The sequence below is a fragment of the Podarcis tiliguerta genome, assembly GCF_965153285.1.
Source record: "Podarcis tiliguerta genome assembly, chromosome: 3".
Lineage (NCBI taxonomy): Eukaryota > Metazoa > Chordata > Lepidosauria > Squamata > Lacertidae > Podarcis > Podarcis tiliguerta.
Window position 1 is genome coordinate 36,934,887 of NC_139536.1, and position 14,239 is coordinate 36,949,125.

Sequence of the window (14,239 nt, forward strand, 5' to 3'; positions counted from 1 at the left end):
AAATGTGTTTAACTTTGACAGGATTGTCCCCAAAGCCCCTTGAGCCCCCTTTACTGCAGTAAAGCCAGTGCGCCTTAATGGCTTAGAGTTAGAATGGTTGGACTGGGGGAATCCAGGTTCTAACCTCCACTCAGCCATGAAGATCACTGGGTGACTTTAAGACCAGCACTTTCAACCTAACCTTTCCCATAAGATTGTTGTGGCAATAAAAGGGTGGGTGAAAAACCATAGCATGCTGCCTTGAGTTCCTTGGAGGAAAGGCAGGATAGAAATGAAATGAATGATAATCTCAACATTAACACATTCTGCATATGAAAAGTCAGGAAATCAGGTTGCCTGTGAAATCTCCTGCCTCGGAAAGGAGTTAATGGGAATAAGTCCCAGTGAACTTGATGCAACTTGCTTCTGGTCAACATGAAGAGGAACACGCACATATGAAAGGCAAGAGTCATTATTATTATTATATTCTTGCTGCTACAGAGTGAGAGTGTGACTGACCCATGCCATCACTGGCAATAGAAAGATCTGTGAGTTTCGGTTTTCTCGGTTTCTCATTTTTCCAATCTTAAATTCAGCTCTCCACATTTTGTAGCAGCTTGCAAATTCTGTTTTAAAAGGTCCATGTGAAAATCCGCCAGCATTTTAGTGAGAATTTCCCCTAAAAAACATGTGTGAATGAAGTTTTGACTACACATTTTTGCAACCAATTCTACTAATATAAAAGGCATTATATACGTTACTTCACTGGTATATTAATGGTAATGCACACTTCCCCCTGATCTAGGCATTTTTGTAAACATTGGCTGGAAAATTGCAACTCAAAATTCAGAGAAGTGTGAATTTTGAAGGATGGCTGTGTTTTGGTCTCGCATTGTTTCAGAAAGTGAAACTAAGGGCTCATCCACCCTTCCTCTTGTCCCGCTGCTTTTCCCCAGGGAAAATTCCTCTTTAATTCTCCATCTGAGCAAATGGCCATTTGGGGTTTTCTCTAGATTGACATTTGCTCCAATTGAGCACTAAATAGCAGATTTCCCTGGGAAAGAAGCATACTTTCTAGGCATGGGACAGACAGAAGTGTAGACAAGCCCTATGCTAGACTCAGCTTTCACTGTGAACTGAATCAAGTTTCTCTCCTACCCCTCAAATTGTTAATTCCTTTTTGTCCCTTGCTGTCCCAGAAAGGCCATTTCCCCTTTTCTTCTTTCTGGAAATGAGCTCGTTAATAATCACTGAATTTGTGCAATTACACCTGTGCTTCTTTAGCCCTACAGCTAATCTGCTGCATGTGTAAAGTTTCTGCTTCAGTTAGAAGAAATGAGCGGGTAAAATTAGCAAGTTGTCTCCTACTATTTGAATACGTGCCTTGGTATTATGGCAAAAACTCACCCCTTTTTTCAACCTCTGACAATGATTGAAGAGGGAAGGAGCAATGACCAGGAAGAGAAAAAGTGTGCCATTTTCAAGTAGACCCATTGTTGGATGTCTTGTAGACTTTTTCCAGGGTCTAGAAAACCCTCAGGTGCTTGGGTGAAGCACAATTGCAAAGACTTGACAGACTGCTATCAGTTGTTGGACCGTTCCTTTATTTCAAAGTTCTTTCGTTATCATCTGACTCAAGTTGGGACAAGCTGTAACATAACGCTTTAGATATCCAGAGCCTCTTAGAAAGAACTCCTGTGATATGTCAGCACAACATTCTTAAAAGCTGCTTTTTGAACACGGGTTCATTCAAGGTCATGCAAAAGTCAACATGGCTGGGAACCTGTTTCTTCTGGATGACTAGGAATGAGTGGGTTTCAGGTGTGACCTCTAAGAACATCATTTTGCTATGCTGCAGAATCCCTCTCTGAATACGTCCCCCACATGCAAAAAACATTAGCTTGCAATCTGCACCAAGTTAATTAAGAAAACTCAAGTGAATGAGTATGTATATCTATCTATAAATAAAATTCCCATTATTTAGGAGACAGATTTCTTGATGCTTGCCCAACAGAAGACTGTAAAACTGTTTTTGATTTATCCTCGTCAGTGTTTTTATATTGCCCTTAAATCATATTGCCAGAATGGTTTACGAAAAGAAGAAAAGAAGAAAACTATTAAAATGTATAAACATAATATACTAAAAGCCACAAAATCACAGAAGTCACAGAAAAACAGTCGGCTGGATTAAAATGGCGTCTAAAAAGCTCAAGATAATAAAAAAAGGCCTTTGTCTGGAATTGAAAGGGTAATGAGGCAAGTGCCAAGTGAACTTTTCAGGAGAGGGTGTCTCAGAGCTAGAGAGTCACCTGTGGTGGCCAAATACATGAAGAAGACAGGGCGTCTGGCATTGTATGATAGTCACATTTGGAAATTCCCTTTTCTACAGAACTATTAAAGGGATAGGAGCCCTAGCCTCTTTTTCAGCTGGCCACCTTGAAGCCACCATCTAGAAAGCCTTGTCTCTGGTAGCCACTCACTTCTGCAGATGGCGCAGAAACCCTGGCATCCAATTTTTAGGTGCTTGGGCAACCAGCCACTCAGGTTTTCTGAGTAAACTTTGGGAGGAGCCACATTGCAGTCATGGACTGGGCCAGAAACAAAAGTGAGTGGATCAGCAGGTGTACATTTTACCTTTGTACAGTGGACTGGTTTCTACACAGACTCACACAACCCTCTCTGTTCTTCATCCAGACAAGCAAGAGCATTGTCAGAGTTCACATAAACATCTCAGGCAAGGAGAGTGCAAAGCAGGGCTGATAAGGCAGTCTGCAGGGAGGGGTGTGTGGCTAGGAAGAAGGTGTGGACTGGAGAGAGGTCCAGAGACTTGATAGAAAGTTCTAGAAGGCCACATTCAGCTTCTAGGCCTGAGGTTCCCTGGCCTGCAGTGCAATGTAATTTATTTTACTTCCGTTTAGAAAACAAAGCTCAAAACTTTCAAATTGCCTGGGTTGCCTAATACTTCGTTTGGAATTGGCACCCATTCATTGTTACTAATGAACTTATGAAACCCATATATTTATTTTTCACAGAAAAGAAAGCACTGGGAAAATTTCCAGAAAATCTTTTGCAGGGAAATTCCCACCCCACACCACTCGCTTTGGTATATCCCATAGAATCTCTCCGCTTTGCTTGGTGCAAAGCAAGACTTCTCCTTTCTCTGAAGCAAAAGTAAAAATAGATTTTTAAAATGGGTTTTAGAACTCGGTCATGCTCCAGTGACCCTTATGTTTCGGAGCATCATTCCTGCTGAAGAATAAATCCAGAACTTGCTAATCTTGTAAAAGTGGGAAAGTGAAAGGTTATTTGAGGCACAGCGATACATGTCTCACACTTGACAAATCCTGCCCTTGTTTGCTTGGCGCTTGCCCCTCATTGCCACATGCTCCATATTTTCCTGAACCTAGAGCTGGTGTGTTTTTTCGTGTTGCAAAGTTCTGGGTCCTTCTCTAGTCAGGGTGATGTGTAAATCAAGGCACTCTGGTTCCTGGGCAAGACTGAGCAGGCCACATCAGTTTCGTTCATCTTTTTATTCATTCCCGAAGAGCAGGAGGATTATTACGGTTTGTGTTATTGCAAAGTTGTTTTGCTGCCCTTTGTTTTTGGAGTAGCAGAATATTAACAAGTCTGAGGAAGAAGCACGGCTTACGGGCTGCTGGCTGATGCTCTGGCCTCTTCACCCCTTTCATATTACCACTCACCACATTAGCTGCTTTTGCGGTTTAATTTTTGAACGAGGGAAGGCGAGCGAGAAGAGTCACTGACACTTGAATAGTTCAAGGCATGCGTGTGGGGTCCCATATCTGAGCTTCACAATATCCGGGCTGCGATATTTGCATATTGTGGCAAATTATTTGTGGGAAATGCAAAACAAGCAGGCGGAAGGATTGTGTAATTTCTGATGGGCCCTTTACCTTGGAAGCTGCCAAGAGCAATTGGGAAGTTTTTGTAGCTGAGCGTTTCTTGCTGAGTCTGGGACAGCGACAGGGGCTGCTCTTCGTTTTCAGAGGCCAAATGGGTGTTGCGCTAAAGCATCATCCTTGACCATTGAGCACTCTAGGGCATTGACCTTGCTGCCACAGCGCCCTTGCCCCACCGCTAATGCTGCACCCTTGACAACTGTGTTGTTGTGATAGTGTGGGTGCTGGCAAGGGTGCAGTGACAGGGTAGTAACAATGGGGGTAGGAAAGGGCCCAGATCAGCAGGTGTGGGGGGCATTTTGCCTACAGCAGCAAAACTTCCCAGTCTGCCCCTGCTCACCTCTGTGTTGTGAAAAGCTTGACCTACTAATCCAGGGGTCAGCAAACGTTTTCAGCCGTGGGCTGGTCCACTGTCCCTCAGACCTTGTGGGGGGCCAGACTATATTTTGAAAGGGGGGAAATGAACGGATTCCTATGCCCATAACCCAGAGATGCATTTTAAATAAAAGGACACTTTCTACTCATGTAAAAACACGCTGATTCCTGGACCATCCGCAGGCCGGATTTAGAAGGCGATTGGGCCGGATCCGGCCCCCGGACCTTAGTCTGCCTACCCATGTACTAATCCTTCCATGTCAAGCTTCTGTTAAAGGCAGAAGAGTAGCCAGGCCATGTTTTTCTAGTCAGTTGAAAACAGGAAAAAGCCTATCTGCATACAGGTTAAAAAGGTAAAGGTACCCCTGCCCGTACGGGCCAGTCTTGACAGACTAGGGTTGTGCGCCCATCTCACTCAAGAGGCCGGGGGCCAGCGCTGTCCGGAGACACTTCCGGGTCACGTGGCCAGCGTGACATCGCTGCTCTGGCGAGCCAGAGCCGCACATGGAAACGCTGTTTACCTTCCCGCTAGTAAGCGGTCCCTATTTATCTACTTGCACCCGGGGGTGCTTTCGAACTGCTAGGTTGGCAGGCGCTGGGACCGAACAGCGGGAGCGCACCCCGCCGCGGGGATTCGAACCGCTGACCTTTTGATCGGCAAGTCCTAGGCACTGAGGCTTTTACCCACAGCGCCACCCAGGTCCCACTAGCATACAGGTTACTAGTTCTTAATGCCAACCCCTATATGCAGTTGAGGTTTTTTTCCTTTTTAAGGTCTACTTTTGAAGGATTGCCCTATTCTGAACCTGTTGAAGTGAGCACTGACTGGGGGGCGAGGGAGGGGTGGTGCTGGTCAATTTGTTTAGCCAACCTTTTGTTCTTGGGACTCAGTTAATGAAGCTGTTGAGTCATATGCTAAGATGAAGAGCCTGAAGGTCAGCTCCCTCAAAAGTGCCTCCTTTTTAAAGAGTCCAAAGCAGGTTAGGAGGATAGAATTGATTTTCACCTTTCCGTTTCTTTTGATTAATATCTTTGCAAGGAAAGAGCCTTCAGCAAAGGCACCTGTTGTTTGCTGAATACCCAGAAAGTTTTGCAGCCGCTTCCTCTGTCCTTGGGAATCCATGGCACAGGAATACCGGCAGTGCATTTATCACACTTAAGAGGTTTCCTTACATTTAAGGGGAGTGTGAGTGTCTTCCTCTGCTCTTGGTTTAGCAACAAGTGCCGGTACAATTGCACAAGTGTATTTTTAGCACGCCTTGTCATTTCTTTTTAAAAGGTCTTTCCAGAAACAGGTGTTCCAACCCCCAGGTTTCCTTCTTTACTCAGAGCATTTCTTGACCACCAAATCAACAAAATCCTCAGGACGGTTCACACAAAGTTCAGTTAAAACCTTAAATATCAGTCACTTCAACATCCTGCCTGAAAACTAGCATGAACAGTTTAATAGCATTTAAAGCTCAACGGAAAGAAATCTTTCTCTTAAAAATGGGTTATTTTACTAAGAATAGTTTTTTGAGTTGGGTGGTAATTTATATCTGTGTTTGTAAACTTTTTAAAAATGGTTTAGGTTTCTAAAGAATTGTTAACACTGTTGTTTGTTGTATTTTATGTATGAACTGTTTTCTGATGCTGTGAACTGCTCTGGGCCACCTATGCTGAGAAGGCCAGCACACAAATTATTTTCTAAATGAATAACAAAATAATAGTATGGTACCCCTTGGTACCTTCCAATTCTTGTATATGACACAGTCTAATTTGATTGGTATCTAAGTACTGTATAATGAAACTCTTATTTAGTACATCTCTCCAGCTAAAACAAATGCCCTCCAACCCCTGTAATTCTATGGTTTGTGCCAAATGACTAGTTTTCAGATTTAGTCCTGTTATGATATCTAGAAACAATACGCAAACAATGTACAGGCATCCCCCCCCCCACACCATATATGTATGATTGACTCGCATGAGGCTAGCTAGGTATGTATGTAATACTGGGAAATAAATAGATTAGGTAATGGTGGGGAGAAGCTTGAGAGTCCTCATGGCTCGCAAGGAGACCCTGGAGCCTGAAAAGGACGTATGTGAAGGTGGAGGAAGCCCCTAAGAGACCTGTTGCACAGAGGGGCTTTGTTTATGCTGCTTAGCCCCACTACCTAACGGCAGATGCGCAGAGTAGTGAAGCAGCAACACCTGCTGCTTTTCCATACATCCTCCTGCTGGCTCCGGAGCTTCAGAGTTATGTGGGAACAGCGGGACAGGGGGCTGGGAAGCAGGGGGGAAACAGGTCTTTAGAGGGTGCTCCCCACTTACGCAATTTGAGCTTATGCCCGCAGGGGCCTGGAGCGTAACCCTCACATAAGTCGGAGGATGCCTATCTTGCCACATTACTGCAGACTGCAGAAAATGAGCCCTGTTCTTTCAGGACCTCCTCCTGGAATTTTACTCATCATTACAATTGAGTGAATGGACTTCTGAGGGTCTGGACCTTCAGTGTCCAACATGATTCCTCTGTATGTTTGTATTTCTCGTCGTAATATTGTACCTCTATATGTTTCTAGTTTATCAGCTAGAATTGGAGTCCCTCTCATAGCAGTCTTATTAAGGGGCTAAACGTACAATTTAAAAAAAAGAAAAAGTCATGGGTCAAGGTAACTTTCAGGTATATTATTACTCTATATTTCTATTTATAGCCTGAAGATCAGAGCAGACAATAAATGACATTTCCTCAAATGTGTTGCATATGAGAGCTGTATTTGACACAAAAGGAAGCTACGGGAGTAAGGAAATGTTTGGGTGGAAAGGAAGGTTGTTTCACTTTTTTATTATTCTGTCCTGTTTAGTTTCTCTTAAAGCTTATTCTACACTCATTACATTGCAAGCCCTTTGTGAGTCACTATGGATCCGTCTTTGAAAAAAAATAACTGTTGACCACTCCAAATCCACAGAACAGGGTGGGCTGTTCAAAGCAAGTAATAAATGTACTGTTATTCTAATTGAAAGTTTTTGTTTTGTCATTTGTCCTCTAGTCCCTCCAGTAGTGGAGCCCATTTTCCAGGATATCCGGCAAGCTATAGGGCGCAGTGTCACCCTTCGCTGCACCATGCTCAAGGGAAGCCCCATGAAAGTGGCTACAGCTGTCTGGCGATTCAATGGGAGTCTCCTGACAGTGCCTCCGACGGAGCAGCAGGACTTCTCCGAGTACAAGGTGGACAGTGTGAGCCGGGAGACGAGTGGCAACTACGAATGTAGCATCTCCAATGATGTCGGGGTGGCAACCTGCCTCTTCCAGGTGTCTGGTAAGTCCTGCAAAGATCAGCCAACTTCTTTCCTTTTTAGTAGATTTCAATGTGGTTGGAATTGGCTAATAGCTTGCAAAAGGACGTGAGAGAAGTCACCATGCCTAAGAGGCCTGTTATTGTAGTTGGACCTACTTGTCCTGTGCTGTAACATGCTCCATGAATGCCATTCTCTTCATGGTGCACAACCCAGGCCCAATTCCTATGCCTGCTTTTGCTGTGTGAGGTGCCATCACAAAGGGAACCGCACAGGAAGCCATTATCCTCCGTGTTGCTCTGGTGACATCAGCCACAACAATGCAATGCCTGGAAAATGGGATTGCAACTGGAACGGTTTCAACCCTTATAGGGAGCCACTTCTCACAGATGGCTTCCTGCATTCCATGGCACCCATACAATTCCATTTGTATTAGGAACCTCCATCTAAGATGAATCCTTGAATCCAGCTCACATTAGATGATCGTGTCACCCACTGTGCTTTAAACATCAGCCCAACAAATGTGCCATACTCCATACTGGCACATTCAGTTTTGTGCTGCAGGCACAGGTCTCCTAGGCTTCATCAATCAGATGGACTAACAGAAAACAAACCATTTGTCAGGTCAAGCTACAATACAGCATGGAAATAAACATGCCCAATCCTATTGAAAACGATATGCTTACCTCTGTATTGGGTTGTGCTTCTTGAGTCTACCATAGCATGTAAGCTGTTAGAAACTCAGAATATACATGAGCACAGCATTCTTATTTTCTTGTATTTCCCCCCCTGTAAGAGTTGATTCGGGAAATCACAGGCCATGAATCGAGAATCCCTGTTTGGTCCTATCTATCTATCTATCTATCTATCTATCATCTATCTATTAATTATCTATCTATGCATGCAACGTTTATATCTTGCTTTTCCTCCATGGACGTGAAGGCAGCACACATAGTTCTTTCCACCCACTTTCATTTTATCCTTACAACAGTCCTCTGAGGTAGTTTAGGCTGAGAGCTAGAGGCTGGGCCAAGGTGAGCTTTTTGCTTTGTAGGGATTTCAACCCTGGTCTTCCCAAGTCCAGGTCTGACACTAGCTCTTGGGCTTGTTCTCACTGGAAGAAAAACCATCCATTTTTGTTGTTTTTTCTCGGCTTTGTGCTGATAAACCTTCGGATCTATCTGCCATTTGCCAAATTGAGTATCTCAGCCAATCTCTCTGCTTGATGGCTGTCTGTCATTTTGTCACTATGTTAGACAAGGAAAGCCCTTTTGGTCCTGAATCTTTGGACAGACCCACACCACACATTTAAATCACTTCCCATGTACATTGAAAGCACATCATGCCCCTCAAATAATCTTGGAAAGTGTAGCTTTCTCCTCACATAACATTTCCCGGCATCCTTAACAAACTACAGTTCCCAGGATTCTTTGAGGGAGGAAGTCTTGTGGATTTGATTTAAATGTATGGTGTGGATCTGTCCTGGGTGTTTGTGTATGACTTGCATGCTCAAAAAACCAGCTAGTTACAAAGCACCTACATGTCTGCCCTTTTATAATAAAAATGTGTGTGCATTTAATACTCAGACTATATATGCCACTCCTTTCCATCATCCATGGAAAGCAATGGCTGTTTTCACACAGATGCAGTCCTCTCAAGAACCATTTTAACATATCACCCCACATATACACTAGAGCTGGTGCATGGAGATGGAAGAAGCATAGATGAGCAATCAGTCATTTCTTTATGTGCCCCCAAATAGCTGCAAACACACTCCATTGGTGTCAGGTAGAAAATTGCAAATGACCCAGTGGTGTACTTGATTATTAAATCACTGGATCTTCCATTTTGGGAATCAATTTATTTTTTTAAAAAATGGATATTATGCAAGTTAGTGATTATCATCCATTCTAATTTCATTTCTGAATCTGTTATGAGACTTGACTTCACAGTCAATACAAGTTGAATAAGCAACAATTAGTCTCCAAGGTGGCTCTGAATCTCTGGCATACACAAAAAAAATTGTGTCAATAAAAATAATAAGAAAAAGGGGCTCAGAAGTAAACATCAATATTACCATTGTAAGTTAATAAAAATAAGCATTGAATCATTTCCATTTAATTATAGCAGAGAAGAATAGCTGAGCCATTCTGATTGGAGTGGGATGTAATAGAATGGAAAAAGATGGCACTTTGGAAATGAGGAATGGCAGTGGGGAATATTGGGTATCTTGGACTCTTTCCAGTAATACAGCTTCTGTGGCTTTTGGTTGGGCAAATCCTAGGAAATGACAACAGCATGTAATCAAGGACATCTATCGATGGAAATATTTCAGTACAGTGACATACCATGGACTTATGGGTCTAAAGATGTCTACATTATGTACCCTTAATTTCTTCTAATCTGAAAGTGGCTGTGTATTTATTTAATGCTACATCTTTTGGCTTATCTGGTTTGAGCAGGTTTATTAAATGTAGCCTACATTACTGAAGGCAGTAGTTTGGAACAGGAGCTATATACCGTATTTTTTGCTCTATAGGACTCACTTTTCCCCTCCTAAAAAGTAAGGGGAAATGTGTGTGCGTCTTATGGGACGAATGCAGGCTGTGCAGCTATCACAGAAACCAGAACAGCAAGAGGGATTGCTGCTTTCACTGCGCAGTGATCCCTCTTGCTGTTCTGGCTTCTGAGATTCAGAATATTTTTTTTCTTGTTTTCCTCCTCCAAAAACTAGGTGCGACTTGTGGTCTGGTGCGTCTTATAGAGCGAAAAATACGGTAATTCAATAGACTTTTTGGGGGGATTAAATTTGTAGAAGCGTAAACAACTTTTATCAATGCCAGGTGCAACCACTACATTAACAAGAATCACAAAACCAAAATAATTATGGGCATGTTCTTTCAGATTCTCCTTAAAACCAGCAATAAAAAATATTCCAGTATTCCAGCACATTCCATTGCTCAACATTAATTGCAAATGGCATCCTCTTCTCTGATAGTCAATTCCCCTTCTGTATACCTTCACTATATACTGCCTCTGCATGCTCCTGTCTTGTACTTTATGAGCAATTTGTCCTACTCCTCCTTTGTACATTTGAAAATCGAGTTCCATCCTCCTGACTACTCCAACGTCTTCCACCACATTCTCTTCAACGGGAAGCTTCCATTCCAAAATGTTGTTATCATTTGATGCACTTTCCTCTCTATATAGATAGATACACACACATTATTAAAGACAGCATCATTTATGCTTCTATCATAACTAATGCTGTGAGAAGTGGGTTCTTTGCTAAGCATCAAGTATACAAAGACATGCCCAAAGTGCATGCTTTGGGTGATTTCCAGCAACATCATTTCAGCTTCCACCACAAGGAGCAATTCTAAGATACGGGTATTTCTTTGAATGTAAGGATTGTATGGCTCCTCTTAACTGGCTGCTTCCTCTTCCCTTTCTGCTATTTATTTTGTAATGCAAAGCCAGATTCTTCTGTGTTGGGTATCTTGGCGATAAATTGTTATGTTGCAAAGGACAGTTTTAACCTAAAATGAGCAGTATGCCACATGGGAGGCAAAGGTAATGACAAAGTCACTACCATTTTAGTCTTGTCTCACTCACTGTTTTAAGCAGCAGAGAGATCAAAGCTGGTTCAACCATAGTTCTACACACATTCTTGAGAGATTCATTGTCCTTTGGTGCTGCCTTGTTCAAGTCCATGTCAACCACCCAGAAATTCAGATGGTTGAAATTAAGGCAAATAAGAGCCAGCTCAGCTTGGTCACACGTGACTATGGAATATCAGAACATTTGATAAGTTGGGGACATGGACTCTTGTGATCCTCACTACATAGTTTTATAACAAGTTTCCTCCCCATTTTCTCTCTCCCTTTTCTCCCCTACCCCTTTCCACTTCTCAGCTAAAGCTTACAATCCCGAGTTTTATTATGATACCCCTAATCCTACCAGAAAGCAATCCAAGAACTACTCCTATGTTTTGCAGTGGACACAGAAGGAGCCTGATGCTGTTGACCCCATCCTTAGTTACCGGCTAGATGTCCGTCAGGTAAGACCACCATCTTAAGTGCCAAAATCCATTTCTATTCTTTTTAATTTGAGAGTACATCAGTGCACCACCTCACTTAAAGAGTGGGAACTGCTGTTTGCAAAACAAACTGGAACTGAGGGCATGGCTCTTCTTTCCCCATTTTACAGAGCAGAGAAGACAGGTGTGTGGTTTGGCCCTCAATTTTGAGATGGATGCTGTCAATGATAGAGAGCTTAAAAAATAAGTCTGCTTGGAATTCTCAGACACAGTGCTTTGAACATGGCTCTGATAGGAAGAAAATTTTGTAGTCGTTAGCCAGCACTGTAGATTTCATAGGCTAACAATTCAGATGAGTGGAATTTCAGACTCTTCACTTTGAACAAATAAAGGATTGTAAATTGGAGGGCTCTCCAGGCTGGAATTGCAGGGGGAAGTCATTGACTGTTCATATTTCACAAAGGCCTTCATCAAGTTGTCATAATAATACTGGAATGTTATTCAACTCTGCTGGAGCAAGGTGTGGAACAAAAAGGCTATTGAGCATAAAAGGGAATAATAAAGGATACTACCAGGAGAGGGAAAATGGTACCATACGTTGTAGCTATAGAAAAGTGTTTTGTGCCGGGAGGGTTGCATTCTAAGAATGGATTTGTGAATCAGGGAATCATCTCAGTCTTCAGTCAAGCTAAAGTTCTTGGCTATAAGACAGTTGCTACCCATAAAAGCCAATGAAATGACTTTGGGTAAAATATAAGAAACTGGGCTTAATTGGATTGTTTCATATTTGCTATAAAAACAAACAAACATCCAGACACTTGTTTATTTTATTTTATTTTGGCATTTGATGCATCAGTCCAAAATGTGACACACAGTTTCAGTTTAGAGCTACAAATTTAAGCAAAGAAGAGACATGATCTGGGAAAAGCCTTTTTAAAATTTTCATGTATCGTCATATTTCATTTTTGTCACGGCTAGGAACCTAAAAATTTGGAAGTGGCCTGGGCCTCTCTGGACCAGACCCAGACCCTGCTGTCTACATACCTTACTGCTCCTTGTGGTCACTGGGATTGCATTTCTTGCCTCAGTGAGACAGCCATCTTAGAATTCAGAAGAGTTATCTATGTTTGGGGGTTGTGCCTTTGGCTTTGTCAGTGGAGATAATTCTGTACTTAGAAGTGAACTTTTAAGTTTTGTTGTTGGACAAGTTAACTTGCCCTCAAAGGGAGTGGTGTTTGACCTGTGTTCATAAAGACCACATGTAAGTTCAGATATGACCAGTTCCAAGATGAGGGTAGAAATGGATGTCACCAAGTTCATAGAATCATAGAATCATAGAATCATAGAGTTGGAAGAGACCACAAGGGCCATCGAGTCCAACCCCCTGCCAAGCAGGAAACACCATCAGAGCACTCCTGACATATGGTTGTCAAGCCTCTGCTTAAAGACCTCCAAAGAAGGAGACTCCACCACACTCCTTGGCAGCAAATTCCACTGTCGGACAGCTCTTACTGTCAAGAAGTTCTTCCTAATGTTTAGGTGGAATCTTCTTTCTTGTAGTTTGGATCCATTGCTCCGTGTCCGCTTCTCTGGAGCAGCAGAAAACAACCTTTCTCCCTCCTCTATGTGACATCCTTTTATATATTTGAACATGGCTATCATATCACCCCTTAACCTCCTCTTCTCCAGGCTAAACATGCCCAGCTCCCTTAGCCGATCCTCATAAGGCATTGTTTCCAGGCCTTTGACCATTTTGGTTGCCCTCCTCTGTACACGTTCTAGTTTGTCAGTGTCCTTCTTGAACTGTGGTGCCCAGAACTGGACACAGTACTCCAGGTGAGGTCTGACCAGAGCAGAATACAGTGGCACTATAACTTCCCTTGATCTAGATGCTATACTCCTATTGATGCAGCCCAGAATTGCATTGGCTTTTTTAGCTGCCGCGTCACACTGTTGGCTCATGTTAAGTTTGTGGTCAACCAAGACTCCTAGATCCTTTTCACATGTACTGCTCTCAAGCCAGGTGTCACCCATCTTGTATTTGTGCCTCTCATTTTTTTTGCCCAAGTGCAATACTTTACATTTCTCCCTGTTAAAATTCATCTTGTTTGTTTTGGCCCAGTTCTCTAATCTGTCAAGGTCGTTTTGAAGTGTGATCCTGTCCTCTGGGGTGTTAGCCACCCCTCCCAGTTTGGTGTCATCTGCAAATTTGATCAGGATGCCCTTGAGTCCATCATCCAAGTCGTTGATAAAGATGTTGAATAAAACCGGGCCCAATACAGAACCCTGTGGCACCCCACTAGTCACTCTTCTCCAGGATGAAGAGGAACCATTGATGAGCACCCTTTGGGTCCGGTCAGTCAGCCAGTTACAAATCCACTGAGTGGTAGCATAGTCAAGACCGCATTTTACCAGCTTCTTTACAAGAATATCATGGGGCACCTTGTCAAATGCCTTGCTGAAATCAAGGTAGACTACATCCACTGCGTTCCCTTCATCTACCAGGCTTGTAATTCTGTCAAAAAATGAGATCAGGTTAGTCTGACATGACTTATTTTTCAGAAATCCATGCTGACTATTGGTGATCACAGCATTCCTTTCTAGGTGCTCTAGGTTCACAGTGCTCTTCTGGTATGAATGCCCCCATGCTATA

The 14,239-nt window shown here is 42.8% G+C and overlaps 1 protein-coding gene across 5 annotated transcripts in view; it reads left to right on the forward strand.

Moving 5' to 3' along the window:
- The window catches only part of MDGA1 (MAM domain containing glycosylphosphatidylinositol anchor 1), a 240,198-nt gene that overhangs the window by 138,017 nt on the left and 87,942 nt on the right, over nt 1–14,239 (forward strand). For all 5 annotated transcript variants that reach the window (XR_014509752.1, XR_014509753.1, XM_083434428.1 and 2 more), the window contains exons 9-10: nt 7,301–7,570; nt 11,462–11,607. Coding sequence is in view for 3 of the 5 variants with exons in the window: in XM_083434428.1 (XP_083290554.1) it covers nt 7,301–7,570; nt 11,462–11,607 (416 nt within the window). In the remaining 2 variants the exon portion in view is untranslated. The remainder of the gene's footprint in view (nt 1–7,300; nt 7,571–11,461; nt 11,608–14,239) is intronic.